General features: G+C 38.7%; 1 protein-coding gene across 5 annotated transcripts; it reads left to right on the top strand.

The window, feature by feature from the left end:
- Positions 1 to 2,273: 2,273 nt before the first annotated feature.
- On the top strand, positions 2,274 to 14,844 carry PAP23 (purple acid phosphatase 23). Of its 5 annotated transcripts, none has more exons than XR_015954925.1 (9): positions 2,274 to 2,685; positions 2,795 to 2,986; positions 3,732 to 4,068; positions 4,330 to 4,547; positions 4,736 to 4,926; positions 5,237 to 5,518; positions 5,764 to 5,886; positions 6,988 to 7,107; positions 14,558 to 14,844. XR_015954925.1 is itself a non-coding variant. In XM_068478011.2 (9 exons), the coding sequence occupies exons 1-9, from the start codon at positions 2,301 to 2,303 to the stop codon at positions 6,988 to 6,990; spliced, it is 1,782 nt and encodes a 593-aa protein (XP_068334112.2). In that variant the 5' UTR covers positions 2,274 to 2,300; the 3' UTR covers positions 6,991 to 7,574. The 5 variants fall into 5 exon arrangements, 3 of the variants coding, with proteins under 3 accessions (XP_068334112.2, XP_068334113.2, XP_068334111.2); XM_068478011.2 differs by lacking the exon at positions 14,558 to 14,844 and adding an exon at positions 6,027 to 6,077 and having other exon boundaries at positions 6,988 to 7,574; XR_015954924.1 differs by lacking the exon at positions 14,558 to 14,844 and adding an exon at positions 6,027 to 6,194 and having other exon boundaries at positions 2,275 to 2,685; positions 6,988 to 7,160.
- Positions 14,845 to 16,743: the final 1,899 nt, after the last annotated feature.

The raw sequence follows: 16,743 nt of genomic DNA, 5'->3' as shown, positions 1-16,743 counted from the left end.
GCTTCACAAACAACACTGAAAAGAAGAAGGGGTTGTGGCTATGCCTTATAAACCTTGGGTGCAAGAGTTCTTGTACTGCCATTTCAATCTTAGATTTCTAGAATGGACTATAATGATAAGGCTTGATGCTAGGTATTTTAGAACATGATATCAAAGGGATTTGTGACCATGGTCTCTAGGTGGTGGAAATGTTGAGGGAATGACAAATTTTTTCTCAAATTCCCCAATGAATTTTTTAACTCAAAGAGCTATTGTGCTGTAAGTTCCGAGGCCTCAAGTTTTCCAGCATCCATAGAATACAATAAAATTCCTAGATTGGAGTAGTAGAACTCTGTCTAGTTGTTGAAGAGAAATTTCCAGCATTGTGGGCTATGGAAGTGCACTTTCTCCAATTTGTACTTTTTCCTTCTCACTTCAAATTCCATAATAAGGAGTTGAAAGTCCCAAAGCACTAAACTTACTGAAAACAACCATTGTACCTCTAGTATTATGTCACACCCTCCCAAGGATCTAGAATAAAGGTCAGTACCACAATGGTAATCTCCCACTTCCATTGGCACCTACTTGTAATACCTCTGGCTTCTTACCTTACCTCCCATTAACAATCATTACTTCAAATGGTTTAGTACTTTGAATCTGCAACCCCATTTTCTTAGCTAGCCTAGCATCCACAAAGTCATGGGTACTACCAGAATCTAGGAGAATCTTACTAATTGACCATTCACTACACCATTTACTTTCATTGTTTGTAAAGCTTAGGTGGATGAGGTGTCATAAAAAGAACACTCACTCAAGTCCATGTGCTACAGCTCAGGCTTTTCAATATGCAGTGCTTCCTTCATAATCTCGACTTCTATCTCATCATCCAATACATCCAGCATTAAGAGTTGCTTATGTGCACACTTGTGCCCCAACCAATTTTTCTTTACAGAACTAGCATTCCCCCTATCCTTATTCATTTGTACTTATTTTGGGGTAAGTTTGATAAATGACAAGGCATAAGTAGTATGCATCAGTGTTTGGATAGGAAAAGACATAGGAGCTAGTGGTCTTAACGTAGTCAATTTGGCATCAACTTGTAAAGCAATAGCAATTGCATCGTGCATAGTGGAGGGTTTTTAACAATTTAACATCCAATTTCAGCTCACGTTTCAACCCCCCCTAAAATACAATTTTTTTTTTCTTTCTGCAAAACAGATCCTACATTAGTTGTACGATTAGCCAATCTACTCAGTGATATAATCCCTAAGATTACGTATTTGCCTGAGTTTAAACAAGCCTACATGCCGTCTACAAATTATGATGACCCCATTCCTAACAAAGAGCCTTTGTGAATTCTCCCCAAGTCGGTGTGGTGTTCAAACAATCTTTCCAACGAAACCCTTGCAGTGCCTTATTCTCCAAATGAAAGGAGACATTGATCACTTTATGAGCTTCAGGTACATTTTAGAAGGTGAAATACTGCTCAGTTTTATAGATCCAAGCTAAGAAATCATGACCATCGATGAACCAGGAAAAATCAATGCATTGATGTTACTAAGGCCTGGGAGTACAGCCTCTGCCATCAAAATGCTCTCCTGAGTTGTGATGTTGCAAAAATCAACGTCATCAGTCAGTATTGGTGGTGAAGCACCGAGATTTGGTGCTAGAGTCATTGGATCTAAAGAGGAAGCACCACCGCCACCATGCTTATGGCGGAATTATTCAAATTCGACTGGGAGTGTAGTATGGACGTTGTGAGAGGGAGCAGACAGAGTGGCAGAAATGGAGTATGGCTGAACGAGTGTCTATGGCAGCATTGCGGGAGGTTTTGGATTGGCTGGGCGTATAAGTGGGACACCAGAAAATCGGCTTATACTAATGATAGGATCAACTTCTAGACCCTATCTCAACCTGCATGTAACACTAGCAACAATAGAGTATGGATGAAGGAACGAGAAGATAGAAAGAGATGTATTTTTGTAATATTGTATTTTATTGAGATTGTGACTGTTGCCCAACGGATCACCACATTAGTGTTTATAAGTGGCGGTTACAATTTTTTTATTGTATTTTTGATTTTTTTTTGATTTTTTAATTTTGTCAAAAAGTGGCAGTTACAATCACTTAAAATAAAACTAATAAAACTATTTAATTCCTTTAACAACCCGTGGTTAAGACAATCGTCAAGTTCATACTAATTAATCAGTTGACAACAGATTGGGTGGGAGGTTGCGGTAGGGATGGGGATATGTTGCCTTTTTTATTTTTTTTTTAACTTTTTATGAACAACGTAAGAAACAGCATATTCCCATGAGAATATGCGAATCGATTCGCAGCTCAAGTCACTCAACAAACGAACCCAACACGATATGATCAAACTTACTCACATTCCTCATCATCCCCAGCTAGAATTTTCAACCTCCATCTTCAATGCCATGCCGAACTGCATACCATGGATCACTCTGATCATTTTCTTGAGTGTAACAGAAATGGCGGTGGCACTGACTCAGTCTCCCATTCCCACCACTCTAGAAGGCCCGTTCGTGCCTGCAACTCGGCGCTTCGATCCATCGCTTCGCAGAGGCAGTGATGACTTGCCAATGGACCATCCCAGGCTCAAGAAGAACGTGACATCAAATTTCCCAGAACAGATTGCCCTTAGTATTTCTTCACCCACTGCAATGTGGGTTTCTTGGGTTACTGGTACAAAATTCAAATTCTCAATCTTTGTGTTGTTTTGTTGATTTTTTTCAACTTTTTGGCATGAAAGTTGAATAGAATTGATGAACTGGGGTGGTTTTTGTTTGGTCAGGGGATGCCCAGATTGGTAAAACTGTGAGACCACTTGATCCTTCAACAGTTGGGAGTGAGGTGAGGTATGGGGAAGAAAGTGGCAAGTATACGAGTGTGAAGAAAGGGGTTTCAGTTGTTTATAGTCAATTGTACCCTTTTGCTGGCCTCTTGAATTACACCTCTGCCATCATTCATCATGTCAGGATTGATGGTATGGAAATCAATTTTGATTCTTTTAGTTGTAATGACTTGTTGATTGTTTGTTACTATAATGTACATAATGTTTTGCATCAGAAAATGGCACTCCGTTTCGGCGGAATTGCTAGTGTTATTCTTAATTTGATCCAATCGTTTGCTTGGAGGACAAGTTCTGATTTTAGTAAACGTAGCTTAATTGTTTGTACAATATCCATAATCGTTTGTTCTGTGCCAAATAGTACTACGAACAGCCTCTTCCTTCAGTTCGAGCATATACCCGAAAGAGAAAAAGAGCCCTTAATTGAGTGAATTTGATATTGTTGAGCATAGAAAAATTCTGATATTGGTGGGTGAATCAAAATTTATTGTCAATTGATAATGGTGTTGACGGTTGCTCGATGTACCACATAATTCACTAACTACAGACATGGATTTGTAATCCCATTAATGAAACCTATAAGTCCTATATTTCATGTTTCAATTTGAGGAAGCTCTCATCCCTTGGGGGTTGGCATATTTAAACATTCTGTCAATTTACATCCCGAAAGAATTCTGATATATTTGATTAAACTACTAAACTTGTAGTAAGTTAAAAGAAACTAAAACATAAAAGGCTAACCTGTTAAATGGTAAATTTTGATATCAATGTCACGGGATGGTCGTTTAGTTACATAATTGAACACCTAGTAGATGATAAGCGAAGAAACTAGATCGAGTGTATCTGTTCTGCTAAGATCAAGAGTTCCCCTTTGCTGTAGGTCTTAAACCAGGTACGAAATATTATTACAAGTGTGGGGATAGTTCTATCCGTGCTATGAGTCAAGAGCAAGCCCTTGAAACTTTACCAGAGCCTGGCGAAAACACATATCCTCGTCGAATAGCTGTCGTTGGAGATTTGGGCCTCACTAGCAATACCAGTACAACCATTGATCATTTAATCCAGAATGATCCTTCAATGATTTTAATGGTTGGGGACTTATGTTATGCAAACCAGTACCGTACGACTGGTGGGAAAGGAGCTTCATGCTTTTCATGTGCATTCCCAGATGCACCTATCAGAGAAACATATCAGCCCCGCTGGGATGGGTGGGGAAGGTAAACTTTATGAATTAGTATCTGAATGCCTTTACATCCTACCTCACCGTATGAGTTAGCATTTGTTTCAGTTTATGTTGAACATTTGTCACAGAAATTACAATTTGTCAATGTCAATCCATAATGTTAGTTAGCTAATCTGTTGGAGCTAAGTAGAAGAAATATGTAATAAATGCTGATATCTTAATTCTGACCAGTTTGTGATGCTGCATTTTCCTGAATTAGTTGGTTTTGATTAACATGGTTGAAGTGGAAACTTAGGTTCATGGAACCTTTAACCTCGAGAGTTCCTATGATGGTTATTGAGGGCAACCATGAGATTGAGCCCCAAGTTTCTGGAATCACTTTCGAATCCTATTTGACAAGATTTGCAGTGCCATCAGATGAATCCGGCTCTAAAAGTAACTTCTACTATTCTTTTGATGCTGGAGGAGTACATTTTATCATGTTGGGAGCATATATTGACTACAATGCTACTGGTAATTGATGCCATAACGCTTCTTACTTATAAATTCGCTACTAATAATAACAAACGATAAATTTAAAACATTCTGGTTTGGCTCTGCAATGCTGAATTATGAAAGCGTAAGCACTTTCGCAACCGGTGTACTTTTTTGCAACTGTTGGTTTTTAATTGTTTGTTATGTCCTATCTATGTTCATTCTAGGTGCTCAATATGCTTGGCTTAAAGATGATCTACATCGAGTAGACCGTACAGTGACTCCCTGGCTCGTGGCAGCATGGCACCCTCCTTGGTATAACAGCTATTCTTCTCACTATCAGGAATTTGAATGCATGAGACAAGAAATGGAAGCACTTCTTTATCAATACCGTGTTGATATTGTTTTTTCTGGTCATGTAAGTTTAAGATGATTCTGTCTATAGTCTCGTAAACATTTGTATGCATATTTATTTGGCAAAATTTGCCAGTTTCATGTTATGTCGCAATATGCTTCTGTAATAGCAATACATATAACAGAAGTTACATCTGATTGATAACTACAGAGGTTTTTCTATACATGACGTTATATTGGAGCTAGATACAAGAATCCATGGCAGACAATTCGAAGAGGCCATAAAAATAAAAGTGGAAAACACCTTGTGATCTCACCATTGAAACTAATTTCTTTGCAGATGTTGAAAGTGTAATATGCTGTCTGCTGTGCAGGTGCATGCCTACGAACGGATGAATAGAGTATATAACTATACGTTGGATCTGTGCGGGCCTCTTTACATAACAGTTGGAGATGGTGGAAATATTGAAGAAGTTGATGTTGATTTCGCTGATGACCCTGGAAAGTGTCCTTCAGCTGGAGACAACACACCGGAGTTTGGAGGGGTATGCCATTTGAACTTTTCTTCAGGGCCTGCTAAAGGCAACTTTTGTTGGAGCAAACAGCCGGAGTGGAGTGCTTTTAGAGAAAGCAGCTTTGGGCATGGAATTCTTGAGGTACAACTTAGTAACATTGTTTTTACTTCTCTAGTTAAACAAACTTATCTCACACAATGTTTGATTTTAATTATTAGTTTAACCATGATTAGCAAATGCAAATAGTACCTGTGCTTGAAACTTGCTTCTGAGGTGCAAATCATGCAAGTAGAAAAGATCTAAGCCCAATCTTTCGTGATGTCTTCAGTGTTTCCTAGTTACACATTCATAGCCGTCTTCCATGACCTTTATATATTGAAATGCAGGTTGTGAATTCTACTTATGCTCTATGGACTTGGCATCGGAATCAAGATACGTATAAGGAAGATAGCCATGGTGATCAAGTATACATTGTGCGACAACCTGAACTGTGCTCACGGTCTGCAAAGGTGATTTCTTAATTCAATACAATAAACGGATTTTAATTGACTTGTGCTTTCATTCTGTTGCTACGAAAATAGTTTTTCAATCCATTAATCCTACTATTTCACACTGGCACTCACTTTCATTGTCCTTGTCCAATTGCCAGCCCTTGGTTTCCCCCTCTGCGCCCTCCCTCTCTGCTGCATTGCACTCTCTGGTGCTCTCTCTATCCTTGCCACTCTTTGTAATGTTTTCTCTCCTCTCCTCTTCCTAGTAGTCTCTTTTGTGCTCCGGCTGTGCAAGCGTTTTTTTTTTGTTTCTCTTAAATTCTTCGGTAAGCTCAATCTTCAAAACTTACAATTCAGTGGTGTTTTCTTTTTAATTTTATTTTTTGTTGTTGTTGTTGTTCTTCTTCTTTATTTCCCGAGATTAACTTGGCAATAGCTGCTTTATCATCTGCCAGAGTGCCACCTAACTTCTACGATTACAGTCGCATCACTTGACTAGGCTTAAATTCTTGTATCTAAATTCCTTGTCAGTAACTACAGGAAAAACTTGACATTTGAATATGTAAATATGTGTATCCATTTTCTTGTTATTAAAACCTAGATTACAGAAATTTCGATCTTAGCCTCTTCAACCTTGTCGGATAATTGATTTTGTTCGAGAATTTAAGAGCCAGATTGTTTCGAGGATTGGCACGTCCTCTCCATGCTTTAAAGATGGTTTCCGACTCTCCGGAACCCTCATGTATATTGCAGAAGCACGATATAAACCAAAACATTCATGCAACTCTTCCTGGAAAATGGTCATATGTACACCACCATCTTATCTTGGGGTGTAAAACATGTCACACATCCTGGACAAAGCATCACCTAGTGAATCCATTGTTGTAAACAATAGCTACAAAAAGTTCTCTCTTGGAGATGATGTTAGTCTTAGCAGGGTAATTGTTCAATTAAATTTTAATTAGATTTGGAACTGCAAGCTGTTCCCCTGTGTACTCAAATGGGGGTTTAGTTGGGTTAGGCTTGGACTTGGTTTTTGGGACGATGCAGTTGTTTGCTCCCTCAATTAAATAGTTTGTCGTTTGAAGCCCAAACTCAAACTTTCTTCCTTTGTGCAAGTGATACTGCTGCTGGAGGAGGGAGGGGGTTGGTATTGAAGACAATTAAAAATCGGCTGCGGAAATCAAACACAAGACTAGACCTCAAAATGCAAAGAAGAAGGCACTTGAGCTAATCGAGGTACAAGCCCCATGCCACATTTTTTTTTTCCTTAGACCATCTCCATCCAAAAAGACTAAATATAACCTTGTTTAAAATTATAGCTCTGCAAAAAATTATTTTTAAATAAACAATGTCAGGTCATACTTATATATCATTTCCAACCGAAAGGGCTAAACATAGCCCTCAATAATTTATTAGTTTTAAGTTTATGGCCTTACCTAGGTGCTAGGTGGCTAGCCACCACCCCGATTAATACCTAGGCATTTGAAAATTAAGGAAGGGTGCCTAAACCTATTGAGGCGCCCGCCTAGACCGCTTAGGTACCCGCCTAACCCGTCCAAACCCGTATAGGCACCCGCCTAGGTTGTGACTCACTTAGACCGAAAATAGATAACTCTCATTTGCATTTTTATTTTTTCCAATAAATTGTAAGAGACTTGTTGAATACTTAAATGAACACACATTATATGCTTGTTTCCCATGTTTTCATTATGTTCCAATAGCTCATAATATAAATATCATTCTATTTTGTAGTTTATGATGAAATTATATGTATTTTAAATATAAACAGACACTTATTTACATGAAATATAGTAGATTTAATTTAATCCGCCTAGGCGTCTGCCTAGACCTCACCTAGCCACCTAGGTGATAGGCCGCAACTCGCCGTCAGACTAGCGCCTAGCGTCTTTTAGAACCTTGATTAAGTTACATTTGGATGTTTTCAAATCTAACCAGTGAATTTGGATCAATTATTGCAATTGAGGAGCTCAGCCCGAACAAATGGCAGAGAAGGGGGGGCTACATTTTCCCAAATAATAGCTTAGTAGGCTTCAAAGAATTATAATCTAGCCACTGGTTATAGATGAATTTTTGAACAAACCAGACCATTTTTTTTTGCTTTTAGACCTTTAGTCATCTCCATTGGAGATGACCTTAGGTTTTTTGGGTACAATGGGATAGGCTAAAGTCCAACAAGAAAGACCTTTTTCCTTTTGCCAAACAAATTCGGTAGGCTCATTTTCAACCATTGTTTGTTGTCCTCTTGCCCAATTGTACACAAAAAGAAAACTAGAAGAAAATAAAGGTTTTGTTGTGGCTTATTTTATTTGACAAACAGAAGAGGGCCGGCAGCAAGGAGAGAAAAGAGAGAGAGATGTGTTTGTAGAATTGTAGGGGAATGTGTGTGTTATTTCTCCTTACATAGTGCCTTTATTTATAATAATAAGAGGGAGAAGAAATCATTCATCCGCAAGGAATACAAAACCATATAGGAAATAATAACTAGAATCAAATCTAATCTAGGATTTACACAATCACACTTGAACTAGGAAAATTTACAACACTCTCCATTGAGTGTGTAAATACTAGAGGTAGATTCAGCATCATGTAGAAGTTAAAGAAGTCGACTCATTGAAACTGATTCTGGGAACAACGCTATTCTTAATAAGGTAGGAACTTGCATAAAGAAGAAAGTCTCACTAAAAAACCCTAAGGCTATGACAAAAATCAGAGCAGGGACAAAACCCACAGTCTAAGGAAAATGCATGAGTAATGCAAAATCAAATGAAACGTTTATGGGATGTCATCAGAGATATGATCAACCCAAGGTGGGTGCCTCGTTAAAACCTAGTTAGGTAGTAAAAACCTAGTGGAAAAAATGCTCCTAATCATAGGGAAAAATAGTACATTAAGATCAAGCAAGTATACTTCAGGATACTCTACCTGAGTTTGACATACTTCCAAAGAGAACTAGCAATGTTACAACTCAGAAAGTTTACATTACCAATTCCATGAACAAGTTTCTGAAACATCGCATTCGGTAGTGATTTGGTGAAGAGGTCGGCCTGATTGTCTTGTGAATGGATTTGCGTGACTTCAATCTTTTGATGCTCTTGTTGTTGATGTGAAAAGAAGAACTTTGGCGCAATGTGCTCGATGTTGTCTCATTTGATGTAACCCTTGTACGGATCAGATAAGTATCATGATTCGACATAACCAATAAAGCGAGAATCGACTTGAGAAGTGGGGGGGGTGCGGCTTCACTCGAGGATCCGTAGAGATAGAACAAGCCAAATTCGTAATACCCTTAAGGTAATGGAAGATGTCTTTAACACCAGTCTAGTGTCTGCATGTTGGTGCATTACTGTATCTTGTCAAAAGATTAGCAGCGAAGGAGATGTTGATTCTAGTGCATTGAGCTAAGTACAATAAAGTGTCTATCGCATTTAGATAAGGAACTTCAGGCTCCAAAATCTCTTCATCATCCTCCTTCGGAATGAAAGGATCTCGTTTTGTATCTAGCAATTGAACGACCATAAGAGTACTCGAAGGCTTCGTTTTATCCTCGTTAAAGCAGCACAACACCTTTTGGATGTACTTCGATTAATGTACTAAGATTTCATTCAAACAGTGCTTTATCTCGAGACCGAGACAGTATCAAGTCTTTCCTATAAAAGTACTCGAAGGCTTCGTTTTATCCTCGTTAAAGGTGCGCGTCAGTTCTTGCGAGCTCTTTAAGAGTTCTGATAAGGTTCATGTAATCGACATATACTGCAACTATCACAAAACCAGAATATGACTTCTTAATGAGCACCCAATGGCATAGTTCGTTGTTCACATACCATTGACTAGTCAAATACTCACTCAGACAGTTATACCACATTTTTCCAGATTGCTTCAAACCGTAAAGTGAACACATCAGCCGAATTGAGAGCATGTTCCGGGGTTTGGAAATATTTGATCCAATCAATGTAAGTCCTTTGGGAACTTTCATATAAATTTCCATTTCAAGATCCCTATAAAGATACGCAGTTACTACGTCCATTAGCTGTATACTTAGTTTTTCAGAAACTACCAAACTGATAAGGTAGCGAAAAGTAATCACATCCATAATGGGTGAATAAGTTTTATCATAGTCAATCCCGGGCGTTGTGAGAAACCTTGCACAATAAGACGAGCTTTATAACGCACAATTTCGTTCTTTTCATTACGTTTTCAAACGAAAACCCACTTGTAGCTGACGGGCTTCACATGTGGAGGAGTAGGAGCTACAGGTCCAAACACCTTACGTTGTGTAAGCAAATCGAGTTCGACTTGCTTGTTTCCAGTTTGACCAATTGGTTCTACGTCGATAATCATCAATGGAACATGGTTCAGTGTCATCGCTTAACATGATCTCATTAGCTATTGCATATGCTAATTCATTGTCGATGATCATCTCATTTCTACACCACACATCATCTAAGCTAACATAATAAACCAAAATCTCATGATTCTCGGGAGGTGGATTCTTTTCTTCAAGTACGCTTCCATAATATAGAATTCCCGCATAAGTTGAATAAAATGAATAAACTATAATCGAATTCATGGTAGGCTTTTCAGGTGTCTATGCTGTGCGTTTCCTCTTCTGGAGGTGTGAATCCTTCGAACCAAAAGGTCTACCATGCTTTTGTGTAAGGGCAGATGATTGGCTAGCCACTAATGTACGTGGATCACCAAAGTTGGTGTCCTAGGCCTCTAGAGTGATCTTGTCACTTGCGCTAGATCGGTGAAAGCATCTGGCATGCTCTGAGCTATGCTATGGAGATCTAATATGCACTGCACTTCAATTTCAGACTAAGCGGTGCAGAGATCTAAATGAGACAAAGTGAGAGTCGTCCACGATAATTCGTGTCGTTCTTCAGGAATGTTGACGTTCTTATCTCTTCCAAATAACGGGAATACTGTCTCATAGAAGTGACAATCTACGAAACGAGCGATAAGCAGATAGCCTGCCAAAGGTTCTAAGTAACGAATAATAGAAGGAGAATCATATCCGACATAGATTTCCATTCTTTGCTGAGGCCCTATTTTCGTACGTGAGGATGGCGAAATCAGCACATAGACCGTACAACAAAAAACATGCAGATGCAATATGTTAGGTTCATATTCGGTAACCAACTGAAATGTGCTATATGGTTAGGTCGCAACATGCCTCATGCGAACCAGCATGGCTACATGCAATATTGCATGGCCTCAAACAGCGATCGGGAGTTTGGTACGTATGACCAATGATTGAGCAATCATTTTTAAGTGCTTAATGAATGCCTTTGCTAGGCCGTTTTGGGTGTGAACATGGGGTACTAGATGTTCAACTTCAACCCTTATCGACATGCAATAGTCATAAAAAATTTTAGATGTGAATTCTCTAGCATTATCTAATCGAATAGATTTGATTGGATAATTAGGATGGTGACCTGAGCTTGATAACCTGAGCCACCAGTTTGGAGAATGCATCATTCCTAGTGGACAACAATCATACGTGTGACCAAAATGTCGAAGAGTCAACCAAAACTATAAAATATCTAAATGGTCCGCATGGAGTAAATCGGTCAACAATTGTCCCCCTGAATCCTTTGTTGAAAAATAGGAGGATTTGAGCGAACCCGTGTGAAGATTTAAGGATACGTCGTATTGCTATTTGTGCAGGATGTCCCAAACGATCATGCTAAAGTGTAATTTTGTGCACTGTCCCAAAGATAGGGTTGGCCACATAGTGGCTCTCTATGGGGCGTATGGTCATAGTATACAGACCACTTGTGATACGCGCCATCTTCTCTAGAATACACTTCTGGCCATATTCGTAGAAAGTTATGCACAGAAATCCAACTCCATTTTCTACTTAGGTTTCAGCGTGGTAATTATTATCTCTAATGTCCTTAAAACTCAACAATGTTTTTCCGGAACGTGGAGAATAAAATGCCTCATCAATGGTCAAGATTGTACCATTGGACAACATTATAAGTGCCTTACTGTATCATTCGATGAGGTTGAATGGGCATGAGAAAGTTGTCAGAGGTGCATTCTTAGGTATGAAGTTAGTGAAATAAATGTGTTCACGCAAAACGGTGTACGTGGTTGCACTATTTGCCTGACAACTTTTCCACTAGTCATACCTAGAATGAAAAATTAATTTGAATAAGTCACATGTTAAAAAGTTCTTATAAACAAATATCCATTCAAAATAATTTTAAGTATTCAAGGACGAAAATTAATTAAAAACTTAATATCCAAAACAAATCACCAACAAATAATCCAAACATAAAGGAAAATTGTTCAAAATTCACCAAAAAACAAGGGGGATTCAGCTACTATATGGAATTCGGCCTTATTGTCTTATTTCAACTAAAAAAAAAATAGTTTATGTCTAAGATTCTAATCTTCCATAGGTGTGGTATTCTTAAAAGTTAGAAACCTCCATTTTTGTACTCTCCGATTCGTCCACTTAAACAAAGTTTGATTCAAACTTTTTACGACGAGAATGATATTTAGCTACAACCTTTTGGGGAGCTCAGCAAACACGGGACCAATGGTCCATTGAACCACAATGATAACACATATCCGCATCCATGGTTTCAAGTGCTTTGCCCTTATTCTTAAAGTTTGGGGCCTTGGGAGCGAGGTTAGGGTGCTTCTGGGCGTTGTTTCCTTATTTAGATAGGCCTTGGCTTTGTTGACCTTGACGGGGTGGCTTTTGGCTGCCCCTACCACGCCTCTTTTGGCGTTTTGGGCGTTGGTTTGTGCTATAGTGTGCTTCAGGCATAGCAGTCACCCTAGTAGGTCAAGCTTGATGATTCTTCATCAATAGTTGATTATGCTTTTCAGCGAGAAGTAAAACAGAAATCAAATCCGAAAACTTAGTGAACTTCTGAGCTCTATATTGTTGCTACAGGACAATATTAGTAGCGGAAAAGGTCGAATAGGTTTTCTCCAAGAGATCCTCTTCGGTCAAAGTTTCGTTACAAAACTTGAGAAGTGATTGGATTCGACAAACTTCATAATTGTATTCATTCACAGACTTAAATTCTTGGAAGTGCAAATGTTGGCAGTCATGTCTTGTTTCAGGCAAGAAGATTTCATTTTGGTGATCAAAGCGATTAGCCAAAGCGATCTATAGTGCTCGTGGATCGTCCTCAACGAGGTACTCAGTTTACAGTGCATCATGAATATGTCTTCGAATGAAGATCATGGCAGTGGCTTTCTCAGCTTTGCCAACTGGGTTGTCTATCTCATCTTCAATGGCAGGATGCAAATTCTTTGCAGTGAAATTTGCATGAAAAAGCTTCGAGTTTTCATAGGTGATGTTTTTAAGGAAACTTCAGGTTTTCAAACAAGGCATGTTTATAGAAACTTTAGGTTCATATGTTCCTACAGACAAATGCAAATATATACAGAAATATGCAACAAGAAAATATACAAATAGAACTTTAGGTCTATAATTATAATTGAATTAATTATTTGAACATTGGGCCAAACTTGTGTGGGTGAAAAAAATATAGAACCCAAATTGTCTAAAAATAATAAACAATTAAACTCAGGGCCCAAAATAAGGCCAAAGCCCATGGGTGGGTTGAGCAAATTTGGACTGCGCGGCCCAGGCTCAAGCAATGGGCTGGAATGGTCTGATCAAGCCAATGGAACTTCAGGCCCAATGTACCAAAGGCCCAAGATGGGCGTGGATTAGATGGGATGCGGTGCAGTGCATTTATTCTCCAGCTGCAGGCTGGGATTTGGTACGGTGTGGACACAGGGACATCAAAGCCATATGGGCTGGTGTCACGAGTTGGACCAAGCCAAGGTAGTTCTTTTTTTTCCTTCAGGTTAAGTCGAGTATGGGGTCGGGTTGGGCTTGCAATAATGAGCCCAAAGAAAAAAAAATTTCTTCAACTCAAGTCAATACCAAGCCCAAAAATAGGGTCGAGTTTGGACCAAGAAATCCTAACAAAGCTAGAGGGTGTTGCCAGGGAAGAAGACCGTCGCCGCCACTACGTGTGGCCAAATCTTGGACGGGGAGACTTGGAGGTACCCTTTTTGGATGTTTTCGATCATGATTATGAACGGAGATTATGAAATCTCAATGATTCAACAAAAAAACTCTATAAATTGAAATTGGGTTTTCGAGAAATCCAATAGGATTCAAAGGAATCTCAGCCAAGTGACATCGGTGGACGATCTTCAGGTCGTCGGGGAGGTAGCCAAGGTGGTTGGGCATGGCTGCAGACCATGCGTCACGATGGTTTTAGGGTGGGCGATGCCTTCTGGGAGTCGGTTCTGGTTTTTGGGCCTAGAGCTGTAGCTCCAGGACGAGTTCTTGGCTTGGGGGCCCATCAACATGGATGGGTTTCGATGAAACCCTAAACGAATTTTTGTTTGTTTTAATTCCAGATTAATTCAATGCATATTTATATAATTTAATGCATGAGCAGTTATTGATGCAATTCATAGCAATATCAAATTCACATAATTCAACAATTATAAATATAATGCATATACAATTTATGTATAATCTAAAATTCGAAAAATGTAAAGTTTGGTTATGCATTATAGTGAATGTTCATGCTATCGAGGCTACAAAAATATCAAGATAAAAACTGTTGTTTTGGAAGAAGCTGATTACGTGATGATATGGATGAACTGGTTGATGTAGAAAGCTTTCACGTCAAATTCCTAAGCGCAGCGATAGGAGTGTGTTGCCTATTTTATTTGACAAAGGGAAGGGGGCCGGGGCAATGAGAGAAAAGAGAGAGATGTGTTTGTAGAATTGTAGGGGAATGTGTGTGTTATTCCTTCTTACGTAGTGCCTTTATTTATAGTAATAAGAGGGAGAAGAAATCCTTCATCCCCAAGGAATACAAGTCCATATAGGAAAGAATAACTAGAATCAAATCTAATTTAAGATTTACACAATCACACTTAAACTAAAAAAGTTTACAATAGGTTTTTATTTTTCTTTTTCAATTTATTATTTTTATTTTTATGGATATAATGGGGCAACAAAATAACAAACCATGATCAAGGGTGAATATTTATACTCTTAACGCTTGCTTGCTAGATTGAAATGAATAACCTACTAAATTTGAAAGCGTAAAAATTATTTCTAAATAAATTCAACCTCAATTTTTATTAGCACCATTTGATTAAAAAAAAAAAAATCAACTTTAGCACTACAGAAATATCATATTTATCAGTTTGACTAAGAAAGGAAATAAAGCTGTAAAACTAGGCATAATTTGAAATAGGTTTTTATCACAATGGTCTTTGAAATAGACCAAACTCTTCATTTGGTCTCAGAACTTGAAAATTATATCGTTTTTGAAATTTGACGCTGTAAATTAATGTAATTTTTGTTAGAATTTTGTTAAAACTTTTGTTAGTATGCCCACATGGCACACATGTAGGACCTACTACTACTGACACGCCTGACCTTGATATTTTCCAAACATCAGGGTAGACACGTGTTGGCCGACACCCGAAGGTGATGAAGCCATGTTAGTATGCATGAGAACTAAAAATAATTAACCGACATAAATAAAACTTGTAAATTTAATTATAATGAATATGCAATTGTGGATCGTATTCAGAGTATACAACTAATCCGAGGCACTAAAAATGAATAATATAAAATTGAATGAACGAAGGATGGGTTCTACACCGAGAGGACTCAAAGATGTCGATGCAGGAGTGCCTTGATGCTGGGATTGTACGCAAAGTCCTGGGGGGTGCAAAACAAAACATGAGTGAACCAAGTTGATATTTAATAGTAAAACAGTTATTCATCAACGTACTAACCCCCAAAGTTCATGAAAACTCATATAACATAATAAGTTATAGGTTTTCTGAAAACCCTAGCATGCCATAAAACCTTCAATAAAACATAAAGGTGGGCCTAGGATGCGTTGCCCGAGAGCCTGGTTTTGGGTTCTAGGTTTGTTGGGTAAGGTTGGCCAATTGGGCCGGATTCCATGGCCCAACGAGTTGGGCTGGCTCAGGTTTTGTAGATTGGGTGTGACCCATTTTCAGACTGGTTCTCACAAAGACGAAAGTCCAAGCTTCCCAAGCTCCGGTCAGCATGAATTCTCGACCCTAACATATGATCTACTCACCAAATTGAAGACAACCAAGTGTAGATTAGGATTATACCTTTGGTTTCCCCATTAGTGGCCAGAGTTGGCTGGAAATTGGCTCGAAGGCCGTTGGACCTCGTCGTGAGAAGAGAGAGCATTTGAGAGACGTTCGAGGGTTAGTTCCAGTTAATGTTTCGTGGTGAGAGGCACGATGAACTGATGTGATGGTGGTGTGGCTCGCCGATAAGGTGGGCGGTGGTGATGGTGCAACAGTGCACCGAGAGGGGTGAAAGCTAAGAGAAAGAGCTCGAGGGAGTTGAGAGAAAGAGAGAAAGTGAGGGAGAAAAGGAGAAAGAGAGATGAAGTGTTTAAGTCGGGGGAACAAAACCAAGGGTAGGCCCCACTTGGGCACACCAAACAAGATCCAAAAGCAACAATTTAAAATATCTATCAATCCCACTGAAATTACCAAACTACCCTTTTGTTCCAAAATCCGTAAATAAAAATTGGAACTGGTTGTTACAACTACAATAATATGATGCCATGTGAAAAATACAAAAAATTAAATTCTTTTTCTTAAAAAGTGGTTTGAAATTTAAAAAATAATTAAAATCAATTAAAAAATTAAAAATAAAAAGATAAAATAAAATTAACAAAGAAAAGAATAATATTATCCTCCTCCTTCATCGTCATCATTGATTGAACCCAATACCAACTCCCGCCGGCCACCCCTTATTCCATATTCGAGCGGCCACGGCGCCATTGGCCC

Source organism: Pyrus communis, chromosome 13 (assembly GCF_041283825.1).
Source record: "Pyrus communis isolate YQ-2024b chromosome 13, ASM4128382v1, whole genome shotgun sequence".
Taxonomy (NCBI): domain Eukaryota; kingdom Viridiplantae; phylum Streptophyta; class Magnoliopsida; order Rosales; family Rosaceae; genus Pyrus; species Pyrus communis.
Note: the sequence above shows the minus strand (reverse complement) of the source record. Positions and strands in the feature narration are given on the sequence as shown.

What these genes read in the sequence shown, in the direction of transcription:
- PAP23 (XM_068478010.2), top strand. Translation starts at nt 2,301, where the DNA reads ATGCGAATCGATTCGCAGCTCAAGTCACTCAACAAACGAACCCAACAC. An exon ending in TATTGACTACAATGCTACTG is followed by an intron (nt 4,548 to 4,735) that starts GTAATTGATGCC and finishes TGTTCATTCTAG; the next exon opens with GTGCTCAATATGCTTGGCTT. An exon ending in TGTGCTCACGGTCTGCAAAG is followed by an intron (nt 5,887 to 6,026) that starts GTGATTTCTTAA and finishes TCCAATTGCCAG; the next exon opens with CCCTTGGTTTCCCCCTCTGC.